Source organism: Cheilinus undulatus, linkage group 4 (genome assembly GCF_018320785.1).
Source record: "Cheilinus undulatus linkage group 4, ASM1832078v1, whole genome shotgun sequence".
Taxonomy (NCBI): domain Eukaryota; kingdom Metazoa; phylum Chordata; class Actinopteri; order Labriformes; family Labridae; genus Cheilinus; species Cheilinus undulatus.
Genome location: NC_054868.1, coordinates 23,951,184 through 23,972,812, shown reverse-complemented (window position 1 = coordinate 23,972,812; position 21,629 = coordinate 23,951,184). Strand labels below are relative to the sequence as shown.

General features: G+C 39.1%; 1 protein-coding gene across 1 annotated transcript; it reads left to right on the top strand.

The window, feature by feature from the left end:
• Positions 1-171: 171 nt before the first annotated feature.
• LOC121508831 (voltage-dependent calcium channel gamma-4 subunit-like) lies at positions 172-18,986 on the top strand. The gene is made up of 4 exons (XM_041785930.1): positions 172-803; positions 13,789-13,872; positions 18,136-18,276; positions 18,430-18,986. Exons 1-4 carry the CDS (start codon positions 581-583, stop codon positions 18,984-18,986), a joined length of 1,005 nt encoding a protein of 334 aa, XP_041641864.1. The 5' UTR covers positions 172-580.
• The last annotated feature ends 2,643 nt before the right edge of the window (positions 18,987-21,629 follow it).

Here is a 21,629-nt window from a genome sequence, read left to right as displayed (position 1 = left end):
TTACGTTTTATTATTGCCAAATGTGTTTTACATGGATACCTGATATCTTTTCTTTGAAATATTTTATTTCCTCTTATATCTTTAATTTCTCTAAGCTTCATGTTGAGACCTGATGTGATTCTCCTCCAGGAGCTGCCACAGCACCGCTTCTCATTGGCTTGGCTCCAGCTGTGGAAGGTGTGGTCTGGCAGATCGATAGTGCATCTTTTGTTTAACCATGCACTTCAATTCTACATAGAAAACAGGACAGAATGCGTGTTATCGATCTATTGAGAGGAGTTAAACTGTGAACGGTTAAAGGATCTTTTACCCGTTTGTCCACCTGTAGCACGGTACAAGATGTGCCAATCAACTCAGAGGAACTAAACAAAAGCAGGCATTTATTTTAATCTAAGAAACTTTAGGAGTTCAGAGTCGTATTGAGGAGAAAGTGTGGACCAGTCGATCACTTCAGGACTTGTTTTTAACAGACGGAAACGCAGCGAGCGCTTTCCTCTGACCGCGCTGATCCAGGGCTTCATGCGCTCTCCGCCGCGCGCTTAAGCTGCTGTGGAGGATTTTACACACATTATGAGCCGCCATGGCATGGTGTGACCGAGGGGTTCAGACTCTGCTGGCCATCGTGGGGGCCTTCGCTGCCTTCAGTCTCATGACCATCGCCATCGGCACTGACTACTGGCTTTACTCTCGGGCGTACATCTGCAACGCCACTAATGTCACCACGGACGAGACCCAGATGCAAACCAAGAAAGTGACGGGAGACCTGACGCACTCCGGGCTGTGGAGGATCTGCTGTATCGAAGGTAAGACTATGTCTAAAAACTTGGTAACCTTTATTTAGCAAACTTTTTGTCATAAACCGTGTTTAAGGGAACAGCTGAGCAAGTGTCTGGTGATAAACCAGCTGGCTTCCTTTTTTATTATCATTATCAATATAAGGGAGGTAACAGTGGTACACTTTTATCTAAATATCCTATCGAGAGAAAACGATTCACCTGTTGGGGTGAACTGCATTTACTCCCGTTTTATTTGCTGTGACGACGCACCCAAAAACTGTAAATAGCACGTTGGTGCAACGTGGATATGTTTCAGCCCTATTATGTGTCTAATAGCTTTAAATAAGTTACGCTAACTGACTTAATGAGGAGAAAATGGGAGGGAAACTGCTGCGCATTGCGCGCAAAGGCGTTGGTGTCCCTGCGTAATGTTTCCACTTCTACTTCACAGTTTTCTAAGAGATCAAGTTTGTGAGTGGGGAAAAGACTCAGTAAGGACGTAGGTAAATATAAACGTTATAAATATGATTTCCTGTTGTGTTCTGTTAAGAAAAAAAGAAAGAATTGTCGGTTTACCTGCTCCATTTTAGGGTTTTTGGTTTCCTCCTCACTAGTTAAACATTTTTTTTGACAATCAAATTGTAAATAGTACATTTTAGATTTTGTTCCCACGGAGATGAAAACGTTATATTTCCATTTCGTTTTGAAAAAGTTTTCCGTAAACATGGGATGTAGTACATATGTAAAGCCTGTACTGGCGCTGTATTGCTGCCACAGAAATGCACCATAAGAGAGAAGATAACAGAAAACTGATATAAACTTTCTTCTAGTTGCCCTCCTGCTTGTTCTTTGCATTGGATTTAAGAACATATGGTGTATGTTGTTCATGGTGGTGGTAAAAAAGCATCAGATTTTGCTGTAAAAGTCATTAGAAGCTCAATCGCTTCTGCAGCATGAACACACCCCCAATTTGCCATTGTTGTTTTGGTTCGATATGCACATACTGAGTAAGTGGGCTATGTGTGACATAATCGTTTCAAGACAGATGCGGTTGGCTGTCCACATAGAGGTGAAACAGTAAGCGTTTACAGATTTGTTCTTTCTGGGACCTGGTTTCAAAAAGTATCATTTATGGCCTCTCAGAACGCAGTTTCCATGTGGATGAAATGCCAATACGACAAAAAACTTTTGCATATACGACTGAATTTGTCTCTGTGTAGACAAGGCCTAAGTCACGTGTTCAAGACACTTGGTTTAAGTGATGTTGTTAATAACTCATCAGCCATCAGTTGTGTTGCTACTATGATCCCAACTGACACGCCTGGAGAGTTTTGGGTTGGGCTGCAGCTCCTCACTCATTGGTTTGCACATGATTGCGCGATTGCACATTTACAAGGACGATTCTTAACTCGCAACTGCAAAATCTGAGGAGACAGAGTTTAAAATTATATTTATTGTTATTCTTCTGAAAATGCACTGACTGGATGATTAAGGCAGACTGTGAGATGCCTGCCTGTACAGTAACCATTTCACAGTAGTAATTGCACTGGTCCGAGATCTCACAGAAACTTGCATAATCAAACGTAACTTCAGGAAGAAAAAAATACATTGATGATCCACATTATTAGCTGGCTTCGCTCTCTTATTGTTGCCATCATTCCAGGCACTGGTCTTCTTAAACATTCCACTTGGCCTTTGGCACAGTTGTGCTAATGTTTTCTGCCATGTTTATCAGCTGTCAACATAAGACCATGATCAGGATCAATAAACACATAAAAACAAGAGGAGCGAGTTAGTAGAACAAAATCATGTCAAAGCCAGTCAGGAGCAGAGTAAAAACAGCTTTTTTACCATGAAAAGCATCAGTGCAATTCTTTGCACATTTTATTAAGAAGACATGTCCAGTTCTGATAAAAACTAACACTAAAGCTACATCCACACTAATCCCTACACATTTACTGGCTTGCAGTACAGTAAACCCTGCTCATAGCTACCACCCCGTTCTCCTTAAATGACATGGATTGGTCCATCCCCCATACAGAGTGTGCCCATTAATACATTACATATTAGGGGTGGAATTAGAGGTGGGCAGTATCCACCAAATCCACTGAATGGATTTCTGCAACACTATCATCACCAGTTTGAATGCCTATGTTGTGCTGTGATGCACACGCAAGGCAGCTCCCACAGCTGGCAGAGCGAGTGATTTGTGACGGATAGCTCAGGCCCAGTCTAGTCAATAGCACGTTTAGCTCTAGTATTATGTTTAGCAGGCAAAAACACGTGTTCTCTCCTCTCAAAGTTTGACTGCTGTACCACAATAAAGTCAGTGTGCTGTCTCTGTCAGCCTGCCTGGGGCTTTAACACAAGCTAAGTGCTGGTTTGGCTAGTCACAGTTTGTCGAGAGCCCAGCGCTGCGGGACTTCATCTGACAACGGCTTAAACAACTGTTTAAGTCTATTTTGAAATTTGACTTTCTTTTCTAAGTCCACAGTGAGTCAAAGATCCAGGCTGCGATGTTAAATGAGGTCAGAAAAGCTGCTGTAAACTAGCTGCAAAAACTCTCCGGTACGGCAGCCAAAGCTAAGCTAATTCAATGCTAAACACAGTACTTCCAGCCATTCACAATAAAAGACTGTGGCTGTTATTTTTCTGAAACGCTTTTATTATGAACGCCTTCACCAGGAAACGGGCTCAAGTCATTAGAAGCTTAACATACCTTATCAGGATAGAGATGAAATCTGAAACTTGGAGTGCAGTTAGAAGTAAACCTAGAGAGACTTAAAAAACCCAAAAACAAACAAAAAAAAACCAACCTTTTTTCTGTGTTCCTATGCTTAGACATAAATTGAGTATGCCATCAAAGGCTTGTTTTAAGGGGAGAAGGGGGTTAATAACACTTGAATTTGGATTGAAAAACATTATCTCCTATTAATTTTGTAATACTGTGATATACCGGTGCACCCCCAATGTACTCCAATCTTTGTACATTACATCAGTCTTTATGTCATCAAATAACAACCAGGTGTTTGCCGGGGGAGACTATGGGAGACGAGCTGATCATCACATCCTGCTTTAAGGACTGATGGACTGTGTTTTGCGGAGGGCATGACATGACAGGCCAGTGTTTTTTCATCGTGTTACAGAAGCCGTCATTCTTAACGACACTACACGGCACAGGTCCTTACAAATTAAATGCAGTATTAACTGTTATTTTGGTTGCACAAGTAGAGACCAGTGGTAGCTTCAACAGGCTTGTTTGTTGACGTTAGTTGTAATCCTAACGCTATGATGCCTAATTCGCAGATTCATCGTGTCGTGTGAGTATTTCACTGGCGTGGCATATCTTGCAAACTACTTGACTCCTGTCTAAGTTTGTGCTGTCTTAATGTTTGGAAGCCAAAATTAGTACCCATATCTGATATGAATGCAGCAGAAGTCGCTCTGCTGGGCAGGCACACGCAACCGTCTTGCTCAGACCGGAAGTCTCGTGTGATCTCGTTGTCTAAAGAGAGAAGAGGGAAAAGTCAATTGCCTGCTGAAAACTAGTGGTCAGGGGGTGAAATTACACCACAAGCTACTGCACTAACATAGTTAATTATTAATAAATAAAATATCGATACTGCATTTTAAAATACCGAAAGACATGCTATTCCCATTTGAACTCACAGTCCTCCCGTGGTCTCATCTCACGCTCCTCAGGGCGTGCCACACACACTTCTACTGGGCGAGGTTGCTTGCCTTCAGCTGGAGCAAAGTCTCTGTGCAGCACAGTGAGGCTTAGCAGGTGTATGTGAAAATTGGAGGCAAGGGATGTTTTAAATATCAAGATCCAAATCATTTAACACTGTTAAATAAGGGCATATGGTATGTGATGTCTATCTATGACAGTGATCCTCAAATGGCAGCCCGCGGGCCACTTCCGGCCCGCCAGCAGGTGTCATCTGGCCTGCGAGACATTTGGGAAAAAGAATGGAAATTTTAAAAAATATATTAATTTTTCATTTTTACCCTCTTAGGTGTTTAAAATACAAATTTTCACTCATTTATCATGATCTTTCTATAGTTATAGCAAAGAAAGGTCGTACTACTATGCAATAAATGATTTAGATATGGTACATTGACCTCTCTTTAGAGCAGGAAGGAGCATCGTAAAAAGACGCACCGTGCGTCACGCACAGCAGACTGCTTCATCACCTCAGCTCTGCAAACATGCTGCCCACAAAGTGGCTGATACAGACTGCATGACTTTTAAGACTGAAGGAGAAGTATTTATTGTCTAATTTAATATTGATTATTTTGTTGAAGATGAAGAATTTAACCACCGTTAGCAGCTGCACAGACTCTCATTGAGTCCAACCCTGCCTGCACCTCTGAATAGTTTTCTGCATCTCAGGCCTTAACAAATGTCAGAGGTTTTTGCCTTGTAAAACCAAACTTATATCCCTGTGGGGGATTAAAACAGCTGCTCTCAGGATAGCAAACACTTTCCCTGCATAATTGTCTGTCAGCTCCAAACGCAGACATCGTATCTCGCTTTGGTGATTCAGTTCAATGTCAGCCTGATTTAATCCCCTATTATAAAGAATCTGTAATGCCAAACTACTATCAACTACATTTATTTAGATACAATTTAATTTTATGTCAACAAGATGTGCAATTATGGTCTTGACCTGTAAGTGCCTCCAAAGTAAAGTTAACGTTAAATTGTGTACTTTTATTTTGAATGTGTTAGCACTTCCTGTGAAACCGGAAGTTTATTGTGAAAGGACGTGTATGAACGTAACAAACATGAATTGACTGTTAACAAATAAAACGGCGCTGAAAGTAGATGAGGAGGGGGAGAGAAAAGGTGCTAAGAGTAACAGGGAGAGACAATAAAGGCTTAGCTACGGTCGAAAGTGGGAACAAGGTATGTTTATTGCACATATACATGTATAATGAAATATATGTTTAGTTTAGTAACTTTTTGTGCTTGAACAGAGACATGTTAAGCTAATTTTGGTTTGTGGAAAAGGCTAAAACTAATGGATTTGTTTTGTCTCTTGTTGTTTATGTTTATCCAGCTCTTATGTTGGTTTAGCTGGCTTATGTCACTAAGGAAAACGGAATTAAAAGTCACTAAATCATCAGTCCCGGCCTACTCATTTCGACCTGATGCTACATGACCATTAACGTTTAAATGGGACATACACTGCTTTCCACATTATTAAGCAAATGACATTTTTCTCTTATTTTCCTAAATATAAATGCAAATGACAGTCAGAGTATTTTCAAGTCATCAGCCATTAGAGCATAATTCAAATGTTTCTGAACAAACTTCATAATGATAACCATTTTTTTTAAATAAAAATCTCAAAATGCACTGTTCCACATATTCCAAATTAATAAGCAGGCCACAGGTTTCAAGCAATATAGGAAAGAAAAAGGATTCTTGCTGCTGAAAAGTGTCAAATAGTGCAATGCCTTGGACAAGGAATGAAAACATTAGATATTTCATGAAAAATTAATCGTGATCATCGTACTTTGAAGAAATTTGGGGCTGATTCAGAGCACAGACAGGTTCCTGCAGATAAAGGCATAATGAGGAAGGTTTCTGATAGACAAATTCATCAGATTAAGAGAGCAGATGCTAAAATGCCATTACAAAGCAGCAAACAGGTATTTGAAGCTGCTGGTGTCTTTGGAGTCCCACCAACCTCATGGTGTAGGATCCTCCAGAGGCTTGCAGTTGTGCATAAACCTACTATTCAGCCACCTGATCCAATGCTCACAAGCAGAAACGGTTGCAGTGGGCCCAAAAATACATGAAGACTCATTTTCAAACAGTCTTGTTGACTGATGAGTGCTGTGCAACCCTGGATGGTCCAGATGGAGGGGTAGTGGATGGTTGGTGGATGGCTATCATGTCCCAACAAGGCTGTGATGTCAGCAAGGAGGGGGCAGAGTCATGTTTTGGGACGGATTCATGAGGAGCTGAATTCGGAGCTGGTAGGTCCCTGTAGGGTCCCTGAAGGTGTGAAAATGACCTCAGCAAAGTATATAGAGTTTCTGACTGACCACTTTCTTCCATGATAAAAAAAGAAGAGCATTTCCTTCTGTAGCAAAATTTTCTTCATGCATGGCAATGCACCATCTCATGCTGCAAAGAATACCTCTGTGTCATTGGCTGCTATGGGCATAAAAGGAGAGAAACTCATGGTGTGGCCCCCATCCTCCCCTGTCCTCAACCCTATTGAGAACCTTTGGAGCATCCTCAAGCAAAAGATCCATGAGGGTAGGAGGCAGTTCACATCAAAACAGCAGCTCTGGGAGGATATTCTGACATCCTGCAAAGAAGTTCAAGCAGAAACTCTCCAAAAACTCAGAATAGTGAAGGTGATATCAAAGAGGGGCTCCTATGTTAACATCTAACTTGGCCTGTTAAGATGTTTTTGATTGAAATAGCTTTGATTTCAGTAAATACCTCCTAATGCTGCAAACTCAACAAATAACCATTTTCAGTTCTTTACAACCAATAAAATGTTTTAAAACTCTGTCGTGCTTAATAATGTGGAACAGCGCATGTTGAGGTTTTTTTGTTTTTTTTTTAAAAATAATGAATATCATTATGAAGTTTGTTCAAAAACATTTGAATTATGCTTTAACAACTGATGACTTTAGAAATACTGACTGTCATTTGCATTAATATTTAGGAATATAAGAGAAAAATGTCATTTGCTTAATAATGTGGAAAGCGGTGTAGTTTATAAATCCTACGCGTATTTGACTCCATGTCTTGTCAAAAAATGGTAGAAAATTACTCTCACAATAATAAGATAAATTGTTTATAACTGAAAATGTATTCCTAACCTGGATACAGGCTGTCCTATGACATGAGAGATTGGCATTTTTGGTCTTGGTGCAGCGCTCACAGACATAATTATGCACGGAGATGCGCCACTTCATGACGCTGCAGGGATGTCAGGGGGATTCAGAGAGAACGTACATGCATACGAATGTCTATTATGGCTCAGACATGTGCTTATAAGTCAAGTTTTCACTCAGTAGGTGAGGTGAGGACTGTCTTTCTGGACTTTGCACTCATCCTAGGTCGGGTAAAATAATCTGAGGGTCTGATCAGATGTTGTGGACAACAGGTTGCCATTTTAAAGCCATAAACAGTCTTGCTGCATGAATGTTTCTAATGAATATTCCAGTCTTGTAAATTTTGCATGAGTGGGTCTTAAAAATGTTAAAAATGTGGAAAAAATGCCACCTGATACAAGGACAGCATGACTGACCTGTTCAGATTACTTGCAAATAAATCTTCTGTCTAAACTGTAGATAATTAAGCCATACTCTGTGTGAGGGTGCATATATACAGTGCTTAACAAATTTATTAGACCACCTGTCATATTTGTCTCAGAGACCATCCAGCATCATGAAGTGCTTTAATGCAGACTCACTTCATTTTCAGTGAGCTCTCCACGTTTTACCATTTTGAACAAGAATGAGGAATGTTAAACTGAATTCACCCAAATTTGAGGCGGCTCATTGGGCTTCTCTGAGAAGTCAGAAATTAATCAAGTATAACATTCAACCACTAAAACTAGTTTTTCTGTTCAGGAATGCAAGTAAATAACTATAATTTGACATATTAATCAAGAAATAATAATGTGCTTTACTATTTTTTCAATTTTTTGTGAATCAGTAAATTTGAAAATTCATGGATAGCAATAATAATTATATTTTAGCAGTAAAAATATCAGTTTGGTTAAGGAGCTTCTACATATTGGTGTATTAACCATTGCAGAAACATAAAAAGGATTTTGGTAATTACCAATACTGTTAATTTAGGGCAGCTGTGGCATAAACCTTACTTTGGGTGGTGGTCTAGTAAAATTTGTCAAGTACTGTATATATATGTGAAGATTCAAGAAATCATATCTGGCCCTCGGCTTTCTGTCCTTGAAAAATGTTGGCCCCCAGGAAAGACTAATTGAGGACCCCAGGCCTATGACATCTCTGGTAGGATTGGGCAGTAGTCATTTTTTAATACCCCAAAGATAGTAGTATAAGTAAACGGTATTACCACCAGGGATTTAAAAATCACATCATTCAGGTTGATAATGCATTTTCTGGTGTACACAGCAATCAGAGTGTGCACCTCTACTTGCGCGTCATTTACTCCTTTTACAAAATGGTATCAGTCTAAAAACACATTGAGGTTGTTTATTACAAGGGTGCATGAAGTTATTTCTAGTAGCAACAATGTGTTGCAGTGGCATAACCAAAATGTGTTGATAAAGACAATAAAGAATTTGATTAATTGCAATTTTTCAAAAAGTGCAGTAATTTTGGAATTATATTAGCTGTGATTAATGCAATTAATCTTGACAGCATTAAATTTGATGCATCTTCACCTTTTCATTTTTTGCAAGTAGAATACTCTTCAGGGATGTCTGAGCTTTATAAATGAAGGAAAATGGGTCTATTTCCAAACAATGTCATAAAATATCAGTACTATGTTGAGAATAAAGCTAGTATTCCCTATGCTTCAATTTACCTTGGATGCACAGCATCATCTCTCAAAAATGTAGAGGGGCTTGACTCCATTGTGGGTGGCAGGTACAACTGATGGTGTGGCCCTCACCCAGAGTTTCTTTCTTATATGCAGATGACTACAGTGATTACTGTTGTTACACTTGCATGCACTTTTGCTCTCCTCTTTTGCCTCTCACACAAGAACTTGACATACAAAAAAAAACATTTCTATTTATGGCTTTTCTGTAAAGTTAATCAAAGACATGCTCACTCTCTCTCGCTGTCTCTGTCTCTGCCCTTACAGTAAACTCTTGAGAAGATCAGCAGCAGAAGTGCTCACTGTTCATCTGCTGACTTTCTCTCAATCCCCTGCTTGTGTTTTACCACACCAGCACCACTGGCTTACTGTTGTCATGGCACCCTTATGTTTGGGTCATAGCTTTCATTGTGCATTCATTTAACCCTCCAGATCAGTGATAATCTCACCCAATACAATAAGTAGTTGAACCTCTTTTATCAGGGTCAAATAAGCAGCATAAATAATGCTTATGCTCAAGGGCATGTAGGCTAACCTTGTTAATAACACTACATTCGCCTTTATGTGCCAAGCAGACTTCTGTATGAGTGTTATGTCTTGTAAAACAAGGATAAGGTTCATTGGAGGTGAGCAATGATGGCAAATGAGCTTTTAGTGGAAACAATTCAAAGTTGTTCTGCAGTCAGCCAGGCTGAAACATAACAAGAACTCTCACTTAAGAGAGCCAGCCCTCATTACTGAACATGCTGGAAAGGCAATAAAAAATACAGTGTTTCAAGAAGGCAGTTCGTCCAACTTCAAATGGACAAACCCTGCTGATTTGGTATGAAAATCATCCTAACTTTTTCTCATAATCGGATCGTTGAAGCTCCTCTGGTTTTAAAGTCTGCTCTTTGCTTTAGTGGTTGTGTTTGAGCTTGGTGAATGCATTAGTAAGATGTCAAAGGCATCCTCTGAGAAGCCGAGCTAGAAATGTGATTCTGGGTTGCCGGGGAGGAGGTTGCCATGGTGAAGCTATGCTGAGTAATAAAAGATGGGCTCGGCTCTCTCAGACAGACGGGCTCTGGGGAGATCCCTCCCTTACTGAGCTCGCTCGCTCTCTCTCTCTTCCTCATCGTCATTCCTGTCATTATTAACTCTCTAGCCTTCGGTGTATTTATAATATTTCCACTTATGCAATCTTACAAAAGAAAACATTTCACCATAAAATGTCACTGTCTTTTACATAACTTTTCTTTTTTGTAAGTCCAGGAACAGAAACATCCAAATACACTAATCAAGATAAATAGAAGAGATCCACTCACACAACCAGCCCGGATATATTACACAGTAACTCTGCTTCTGTATTGATCGAGTGTGCTTGTTACATAAAAAATGCTGTAGAATTTAAGATTGGAAAACATGAGGCAGAGAAGTGGGTAAGTAAGACATGATAGAGGTAAGAGTTGTAAAAACAGAAGATGAGAGTGAAAGAGACTGGAGGGGTGAGTCTGTTAAGATGGTTTCAGAACTTTATCTCTGCTTTTATCATTCTTATCGCCATCAAACTCTCACATTATCTATAATTACAAAAAAGTGGGAGAACCGTGCAAAATGAGGATAAAAGCAGACTGCAATGATTTGCAAATCTCATAACTACATTTTATTCACAACAGAAAGTAACATATCAGACGTTTAAACATTTACTTTTTCATGAAAAATATCAGCTCATTTTAAATTTGATGGCAGCAGCACCTCTCATAAAAGTACCATTGTGTAGAATCTGCTCTTCTTTTAACAACAGCTTTTAAATGTCTGGGAATTGAGGAGGCCAGTTGCTGGAGTTTTGCTCATTCTTGTCTGATGTAGGATTCTAGCTGCAAAACAGTTCTGGGTCCCAGACTCTTCTATTGTGAAGCCACGCTGTTGGGGTGGATGCGGTATATGGTTAAGCATTGTCTGGCTAAAATATGCAAGGCCTTCCCTAAAAGAGGCGTTGTCTGGATGGGAGCATATCTTGCTCTAAAACCTCTATGTACCTTTCAGTATTGAAAGATCCTTTCCAGATGTGCAAACTGCCCACGTCATGTAGGTACTAATGTATCCCCATGCCATCATAGATGCAGGCTTTTGAGCTGCGTGATTATAACAAGCTGGATGATTTCTCTCCTCAGTTCACAGGACATAGTATCCATGGTTTCTGAAAAGGATTCAAAATTTTGATTCATCTGACCACAGAATTTGGAATTTCCCCTTGTGGGACTAATAAAGGAATATCTTATCTTATCTTAACAGTTTTCCATTTTCACTAGGTCCATTTTAAATTAGTTTTGGTGTTCCTGGATCGTGTTCACATATGGCTGTTACTTTTCATGGGAGAGCTTTAACTTGCAGTTTGGGATGGCATGGCCAACTGTTTCAACAGGAAATGATACCTGGAAGTGATCCTGAGCCCATGCTGTGATTTCCACCACAGAATCACCTGTTTTTAATGCAGTGCCCCCTGAAGCCTGAAGATCACGAGCATCCAATATTGACCTTTGGCCTTGTTCCTTAAACACAAAGATTTCTCCAGATTCTCTGAATCTTTTGATGACTGTAGTTATTCGAAGTCTTTGCAATTTTACATTGAGGAACATTGAGGAACAAACAGTTCCACAATTTTTAGATGCAGGTTTTTACCTCTGCCCATCTTTACTTCTGAGAGTCCCTGCCTCTCTAAAGTTCTCCTTTTATACCCGGTCATGTTGCTGATCTGTTGTCAGTTAACTAAAATGCAAAATGCTTCCCGAGCTGTTTTTCATCAGTACCACAATTCCTCTTCCAACCTTTTGCTGCCCCATCCCTTTTTTGACATTTGCTTGAGCAATGAGCTATTATCTTTCATGAAATGGTAAAATGTCTCAGTTTCAACTTCTAACATGTTGTTTGTTTTCTATTGTGAATAAAATATGAGTCCATGAGATTTGTAAATTATTGCATTCTGTTTAATTTGCATTTTACACAGCGTCCTTTATCTTGTATAAGTCTACTAACAACATTTTGGACTACACATGAACTATATCCCACAATAATCTGGAAAGGATGAAGGGCTGAAGAAGAGCAGAAATAAGGCTTCATGTCCACACCTGTGTTTATGTATTTAAAAGCATTTTTAAAAATGGAAGAAAGGGGAGAAAAGACATGATTATAAATGACTTAAAATGGTTGCTGTTTTAAAGTTAACATGTTTTAACACAAATGTCCATAATTATTCTCATAATTTAAAGGTTAATTAGGGGGCCCTCAATTTTAGGTAATTAAAAACACCATTTAGGTGTGAAGATGACCTAGCGGTCTACAGGAGCCCATATATGCGGGTGGCCCGGGTTTGAATACGGCCTGTGGCCCTTTGCCACATGTCTCTCCCCTCTCTCCTGTTTCCAGCTGTATCCAGTGTCCTCCTCTTATCAAATAAAGGCACAAAAAGCCCAAAAATAAATCTTAAAAACAAACAACATTATAAATGGCACTGTACATTTATATGCAGGTCTTTTATTGTTTTTCTTTGAAAAAGCAGAAAACCTTCAGGACAAAAAATGCCTGAAGTACTTTTTAAAAACTGTGTTAAATAGATAAATATCATCATTTGTGGATCGCCAGCTCCTAAATTTAATCAAAATCATACCATCACAGATTTGGTGATATATAGAAACTTTGTTAAGAACAAATCTGAGGCAAATCATAGAAATTTATTGGTGAATGAGGTCCAATGAAATCAATCAATAAATTAATCGATTATGACAGCATCAACATACTTAACTATTATGTTTCTACGGGGTGAATCAAGTGTGTATAGATAAAATAAGTATCAATCGAATAAACTTGACAAATAACAAAAACAAACTTGTGCTATATTTGACAGTTAATACCAATGTGCATAAGCCAAGCTGTTAAGTCTTTATTCTTTAACATGCCTCACATTGATGGTGTATGGCCATTCATACATCTCCTTGCATGTTACAGGTGTACTGCATCGCTCCAAAGCAATAACAAAGAAATGACAGTGGTGCAGCAAAATCATCTGACTCTTTAATTCAAAGTCTAACCTTTCAATATTCATAATGCTCTAATGTTTTATTCTCTTAAAAGTTGGGGGGAAATTTTTCTCTGTGAAGACAAGAGACTGGGTCTTTGAATAGAAGGTGCCTGAGGGCCTCTAATCCACAGCAGCCTGTCCTCAAACACTTTCTGACATGGTTAGAGGTACAAAAGCAACACAGCTCGACATTTGTGGAGATATATATATATTTTTTTTTTTTACCAAGAAGAGACTAAAATGTACAATAACTGTTTAATAATTTGCACTTTGTACAGAAAGTTCAGCTCTGAAGAAGGCTCCATATCTTCCTTCAGTCATTTAGTCTCTGCTCAGGCTGTTTCCACCATCAGTCACACTCACACTCGCCGTGTTTTTTGGCTTCTCTGCAGGTATCAACAAAGGAAGCTGTTTTCGAATCAATCATTTTCCAGAGGATAACGACTACGACACAGACACCTCCGAGTACATCTTACGTAAGTCACTGCAACCTCTACAGCTTCAAACACCACCCTTAATCCTCTGTCTCTCATTTTTGTTCTCCCTTCGAGGGTTAATGGAGTTATCACCTTGGTACTTAATGTGTCATGACATCTCCAGCCCTCCTCTATAAAAGCCTGATGTCATGAGATTAATTGAAGCTGGAGAGATGATGAAGTGATGCAGTGTGATGATGAATAATAGAGCTTGTCAATAAACCTGGCACTAAGCACCTTAGGAGCACAGTTTCACATGTGACCCAGGGCTTTTGATGAGTCAGTCTGAACGGCTTCTCTGAAAGTTGTCTAAACATGATCAGTTTCTGCTATCACAGCCCAATCAATTTTTCCATGAGGTTACAGATCACTCTGCATATCATATTTTGTTTTTAGTTTGATGTCATATTGCCTAAAGCAGCTCTTCCCATCCTTTTTCCTGTCTATAGAAATCAATTTCAACACAGTCTTAGAAATTAAATCCTGCTCTCAGTTGGTTAGTGTCATGAGAAGGCAAGGATGTCTGCTAATTACAGAAACTAAGTATCTGTGCAAGCTTTAGTCAGTGAAACCTTAGGCACATTTTGCTCTCCTTTTATTTCCACACTTACAGCAGAATTACTACATGTGCCAGCAGGCATGTAAAATAGTGTTATTTCAAAGACAGCTCAAGCTACTCAGACATGATACCAACTTGAATTTCAGTAGTTTATTTTTGTGAATACACTTGGAAACACTTGCTTTGTTCATTTTTAAAACTTTTTAAAAAATCTGTTGTATGTTCCTCTCTATTTGGCACGTTACTACCCTCTGTTAATCAGTGGAAAAGTAGGAACCCAACCCAATGGTTGTAATTCTTCAAGTTTATTAAAACAGGGCTTTACAAAATGTGCACAAGCTCATAGATAAACAGCTCCATAGTGCTTCTAGTGATCAAAAACTTTACAACCTATGATACATTTAAATTTATTTGGTGATTTATATGCAGGTAATTCTCCCAGAGTTGTTTTGCACCACTGACTGCATATTAGAATGGACAATATGTCTCTGTCTCCTTCCATTGTACTGAAGCGAAGCCACAATATGTATGCAGGTGCAGACATATTGCCCCAGTGGTGAAAATTGGAACAAAGGCATGAGCTTAAGGGAACCATATGTTGGGGCAATAGACTTAACTCCTGCTAACAGAAGCACACATTTAAACAGTATCTAAACAGTAGTTTTTTCCAGACTATATGGGAATTTAGTAGTACTATTTTCAGTTAACATCCAGATCTTGACATTTCCTCATAAAGTATTAAATTCAACATTTTTTGTTAAATATGTGTGCAGTTACTGCCCTCCACAGGTTAAAAATCATCAAATACAACTGAAGATTTTTTTAAAAATTTCTACTGGCTGTTCTGTGTTATGTTTATGCAATAAGTCATCACCATAGAGCTAAACAGTAACCACCCACGTTTCCCCCAACTATTAACTTTGCTCTTAGCAGGTCACAGCTCAAGTTGATGCTCCACCAATCACAGACTTTGCTGTATACTAAACTGAATACAGAAGGTCAATCAGCCAATCAGAGACAATACTGTGACACTCTAGGATTACGGATAATGTAGTGCTGTTGACTGGAATTGGGAATAGCTTTCTGCCTGTTAAAGGGAAGTTTTCCTTGCCCCTGAAACTTTGCTAAATGTTGCATTACTCCTTGTCACCTGAAATCTTCTGTAACTAATGCTGCGCTCCAGGCAACCTGTAACTCGTGTTTTTCCCACCTTTAACTTGTGAATGTGCACTGGAATGGCAGTCGAACTCGTAACTTCCCACCCGTGAACTCGTACCAGATCGACGTACTCCGAGTTACATCTTGTGACGTCACATCACTGCCTCTAATGTTCGAAAAAGTTTATCATAGCAAGGTATTGCTCTAATGTTATTCATCTGCTAATGTTAACGCATCATTGGCAGCTGCTCTGGCGTTAGCTAGTTTTCAGTGCATTAATCAATACAAAACACATTTCAAAATAACGACAAATACCGTAAAATATAAAGTATAAGCTTCTGTTACCATATGCGCCGTTTCCCCTCCTCCATTTCACTCAAATGAGCAAGTTGCAGGCTCCTTTGGTGATTGAAATGATCAAGCATAAATCTTATAATGTCTGCCATGTTGGTTTGTTTACATACCAGAATTCCTTGCACTCAAACCGAAGTCGTAATTTGCCTGGAACACTTTCAGGTCGGAACTCAGAGATTTCAACTGGGAGATTTCCGAGTTACGGGTTGCCTGGAACGCGGCATTACATCTGCCATTTGTTAAATTAAGTCTGTTAATAAAGTCAACCAAAGATAGTTGTTGCCCTCTGATAAATCCACATAACAGTACAGTTAGCACCATTTCTTGTTCTAATAAGGAGGACATACACACAAATTCTCTCTCCAAAGTTGTGAAATTATACTAAACAGCACTTCACAGAAAAATATGTCAAGAACAAGGCTACAGTAGGTAACATTTCCTCCACCATTTATACTGCCTCGTCCCTACTTTTCATACCTGTTGCTGTTGTTGAAATCAAGCTTTTGTTGCTTGCTAGGTGTTGGCCTCATGCAGTTATCTGGAGCCTCACTCAGACTCCGGGGGTCTTTAGCTTCTAGCTTTGTGTTATTATGCTGCCTTTGTAGGAGTTTGGAAAGATTTGAGGCAGGATTCACGGCAGTAGAAAGTTTGTTTCAGGGCCAAGCACTGTTTACTCTTCATTGTCACATCTTTGGCCATTAATGCAACAAATCCAAAATACTGTAATATTGCCACACATCTTATGATGCCCTTATTTGAGCTGCTTCACCATATTCCTCTCCCTCCTCCATGGACTTGAGCTGATGTGTCAGTCAGTTGAATCAGCGAGAGTTGCGTGGTGCGCATTAGAAAGGGACCCTTAGTCTGTTTTATCTGCGCTCCCATTTTACATGTAATTGATGGATTCACTAACCTTGCAAAGCAGATGGATTCGCCCATTTCCATTTCTTACTTGCGAATCCATCTTGCAAAGCTTCCATCTGAACCGTCTGGGTCTAGTTAGAAAGTGACAGGACCAATCAGCGTCAAGGGGCAGTACTTTCAGGTACGGCAGAGTCGTGATGTATGCAAGCAGCAAGAAGAAGCTGGTGCAATTATGGTGGAAGACATTAGCGTGAATGCTGCTAAGGTGTCAGTTATATCAGAACTTCATTAAAAATGCATTGATTTGCAATGCTAAACTGTTTGTGCCCCCTCCAAATCCATGATTATAAACCATAAAAGATGCAATGCAATAATTTGGGTATAATAAAGTATGGTACCTTATAAAGAAGGAACATGTAGAACTTTTAATATGCACTCTTAACACAATTAATACAGTAATATGGTCATGTAGATCCGAAACTATGCTATGGTGACCATGCTTCCAGATTTAACCAGCACGGTTAAGTTTTTAGGCTCTGTGTCCCAACAAAAACGTCCCGTTTTAGAACTTTTGTCCTAATTTTAGCTAAATGAAATACCAAAACAATGCACCATGCTTGCAACACTTTGTATTTCAGATATATGTCAATCAGTGTTGTTGTCCAGACTCAACAGAGAGACATAAAGTATGCATCACATGTTGAAGCTTGTTCCTGATTGTTGGTACTTCTTTCAAACAATTTTGGAGTGCCTGTGTCTAATATCAGGTTCTTCAAAAATTACTAGGTAGTAAATATGCTTTGTTTTGTACGCTGTTCAAATGTCTATTTCCAGCATATTCCAGCTTACAAAGTCATCTTAAAATGAACAAACAAACAATGGGTACAGTGGGTTTGGCCTACCTCAGTGAGGCAAATGTCAGTGAAACTTAACATTGTGGGGCAGCTCAGGAGGACATTTTTGCAAAGAATCTAAGTTTTTTATACAGTAGGCACAGATAACATCTACTTTTCTGTTTTTAAGATGAAAAATAATATGCTAATAGGCCTAAATAATTTTTCAGTGCAAGTCATCAATCTTGATATATGCTTTAGTACACCAATACAGTTCTTTTGTATTGTGTTTTCTGATGTTATTCAATTACATTTTTCAAAGAAAGTTTTCGTTTATCTTGGTAGACATTATTTTTCTGCTGTGAGGAAAAAAAATACTGCAATTAAAGGGTTGAAAATGTAGTCACTCTAATCTAAGGACATCACATATTTTTCTTGTATCACACAGACCTCCTGTGTTTACTCATTTTACCTCTTGCTCTGTATCTCAAACAGGTATAGTGCGTGCATCAAGCCTCTTCCCCATCCTCAGCACCATCCTGCTGATGTTGGGTGGCCTGTGTGTCGGAGTTGGCCGTATTTACAACACCAGGAACAACATTCTGCTCAGTGCTGGCATCCTGTTTGTGTTTGCAGGTAGTCCAAAACTGACAGTTGCAGATAAACACATGAAGTGGCATAGTAACAAATCCACAAGACAGAAATAATGTAAAGACTGTGTCAATCTTTGCACCTTAAATATCAGCTTTAACAAAACCATGCCTTTCTTTTGTGGCTTTTTCTCATCAGGTCTGAGCAACATCATTGGCATCATCGTCTACATCTCCAGCAATGCAGGAGATCCAAGTGACAAGAAAGACCAAGACAAGAAGAACCAGTACAACTATGGCTGGTCCTTTTACTTCGGCGCCCTCTCCTTTATCGTGGCTGAGTCCGTGGGTGTTCTAGCAGTCAACATATATATCGAGAAAAACAAAGAGACACGCTTCAGAGCCCGGCGTGACTTTATTAAAACTACCTCCTCTTCTTCACCATACTCCCGTATTCCAAGCTACCGCTACCGGCGAAGACGCTCTCGCTCCAGTTCAAGGTCGACCGACCCATCCCGGGAGCCTTCTCCAGTGGGAATGAAGATTGGAGGAAGTGGTGGAGGAGGAGGAGGGTTGGGGATGGGTTTGCCGATGGGGGATATATCCTTGTATGCCCTCAGTAGGGACCCTCTGAAGGGCGCGAGTGGGACTGTGGGACCCTACAGCCCAGAGAGAGACTCTGGATTTTTGCAAGTCCACAACTGCTTTCAGAAAGATCTCAAAGATGGCGTGAACAGGAGGACCACGCCGGTATGAGGTCAGGACTTTATGGCTGTGTGGAACAATCAGCTTGATGGAACAGATTACTTATCGAAGAGTTGATGAGAAAGGACGATTCCCCCCGAGGCATTCAGGCTGCAGAGGTGTTGGAAAGGTCAGGGCTCAAAATTGTTGTCGTTGTTTTCCTCCATCCTGTGGCTGAACACTGCCAATCTGTGTTTCATTCAAGGAAGATGAAAGTGGAAAGACCTTTTATGATCACTCTTGTTTAAGGTGGATGCAGACCCTTTGTAGCAATATTTAAAGAGTATTCTTTGATTTAATACTCACTGAGTTTTACATTTTAGTTTAAAGTAGAGGACTTCACCCTGTATTCCTTTTAGGGAAGTCACTTATGACATTTCCTAACAAAAATGATTATCCTACCATATAGGCTTATGATCAGTTTGATAGGAATCCTAAGTACCGAACTTCAGGTAATTACATTTTTCTTCTCAAAAACATCCATGATTATTTCTTTTATTCCAAGTCAAAATATATCTCCAAATTTTTTTTGCTAAGATTGAAAGATTTATGTAATTGTTTTAGTATTATTGTATTGTATTTGTGTGTAACATAACACAACTGGTGCTAACTTAATATGACAGTCTTAAACACTCTCAACTGCCATTTAAAGAGATATTTCAATAGTTTTGAAGTTGGGTTGTGTAAGATACTTTGTAATAGTAGTTATATTAGACATATTGTGCTCACAGTGGCTTTTCAAAATCTCAGTCATCAGAAGATTTTTTTTTAATTGTCAGAGTCGAAGTATTACAATTAATTTAATAAGAGAGAATTATTGTTCCATAAGGAAAGAATAGATTTCATGTGACCCCATTTAAGCAGCTCATTCAGAATCACTTTAGAGTTAGACTAAATTCACCTCACAGGTAGTATTTTATCCTGACCCTTACAAACATTGTCACAAGCTACCCATTATGCACACTGACTGACAATTACAAGTGCCAACACATATACACACATACAGCTACTCACACACACATATAGACATGGGACAAATGAGGGGTTTCTTGACAGTTTGTAGAAGTAGGGTGGTTTTGCAGCTCCATTTAGTCTACAGAGCTTTGTAAATTGTGCTCCATATAATGTTAAATTGTTTTTCTTTGTTGACGTCTTCTGACATTACCTTTAAAATTCTGATATGTTTTTATTAGTGTTTTCTATTCTTTAAGCATGGGTGCTTTCTTGTTTTTCCAGTATTGCATTTTTTTTTATATACTAATGATGAAGCTAAAATTTCCCATCCAATTGGATAATTTACTTTGCCACAATTTTGAAAGAAATCACAACCAAAAACTCCACTTTATAATCATTTTTTGGCCATTAGAGGAATAACAGCCATACACTTACTTAGATGACAAATTTCCCTTCATAACCTAATGTCACCCATTAAGGCAGGGAACTCTGGGTGGGGAGTGATGCAGACTGCAGGTGTATATGAGTTGCTGTCTTCTTAAGTACTGTTGTAATTTGGTCCCACTCTTGACAGCAGTAGCTCTCTGGGTTAGTGGGCATGGGTTCACACTTTACCTCATCTACACCACCAGGTAACTTTGGATTTCTGCTGATTAACAGTTTCCACTGAAGGTTTTCACCTCTCTAGTATTTCAGCCCACTCAGTCTTCATCTGCTCAAGTTGCTGTGGTCATAAAGGTATCCCCTCAGCAAACAGGCTGTGATTGTAACTCAATTCAAAATCACTCAAGTTTAGTTTAGTTTGATGTTGTCCATTTTGAAGGCTGCGGACCCAAACAGCTGATCAGCACTGAGGCAGACGAGCATGTAGCCTATTTGTTGCATCATTAAATAGTGCCAAACACAGAGGCTTTCTAGATAAAAATTAAACTCATACATTAAAGATATCACTGATTTTTGGTCATATTTGACCTTTAAATTTACTAATTACAGAACACCACTTCACCTGTCAAGACTGCAATCACTTGGGGCCACTATAACTGCTAATAAGTCCCTTATACAGCCCAACTCCAAAAATACTTACATATCCTTTAAAATACTTGTATCTAAATAAGCTCTATGAAGTTTAAATAGGAAACAATTGAATATTATATATCACAATATATAAAATACATGACATGATTCTGCCACTCAATGACATATTATTACAATAAAAATTGATTTCTGTAGATATATATATCAACAAATATGACAAGGCACACAGTAATGTCTGTACTTTCCAGTATTCTGTGTGGTGTGTTGGCTTAAACATGTTTTGTACGGACCGTCTTGTTTGCTCTCCATTCGCTCAGGGATGATGTGTGGATCTACCTTTAGACGTGCAGAGCATGAGAGAGAGAGTGAGATATAGATGTTGTGCTTTTTCTTACAGACTGTTAAATATGCTGTGTTTAAAAAAAAAGAAAAAAGGTGAGATCACGCTTTATGTGTTGCTGTTAATTAACAAGACCTGCATTTACAACGTCTGTGTGCTGAGTCTTTTTTTTAACAGAATAACTGATGTCACAGACAGAAACACTAGTGGGAAGAAATCGTTGGACCAATATGTTAAGTGCTTTTGTCTTCTAGTAAGATTGCTTTCACCAATATGAAATAAAAGGGGCTAACATAGAGAAGTTCTTTGATATTATAATAGAGGAT

What these genes read in the sequence shown, in the direction of transcription:
- LOC121508831 (XM_041785930.1), top strand. Translation starts at nt 581, where the DNA reads ATGGCATGGTGTGACCGAGGGGTTCAGACTCTGCTGGCCATCGTGGGG. An exon ending in GAGGATCTGCTGTATCGAAG is followed by an intron (nt 804 to 13,788) that starts GTAAGACTATGT and finishes GCTTCTCTGCAG; the next exon opens with GTATCAACAAAGGAAGCTGT. An exon ending in CACCTCCGAGTACATCTTAC is followed by an intron (nt 13,873 to 18,135) that starts GTAAGTCACTGC and finishes TATCTCAAACAG; the next exon opens with GTATAGTGCGTGCATCAAGC.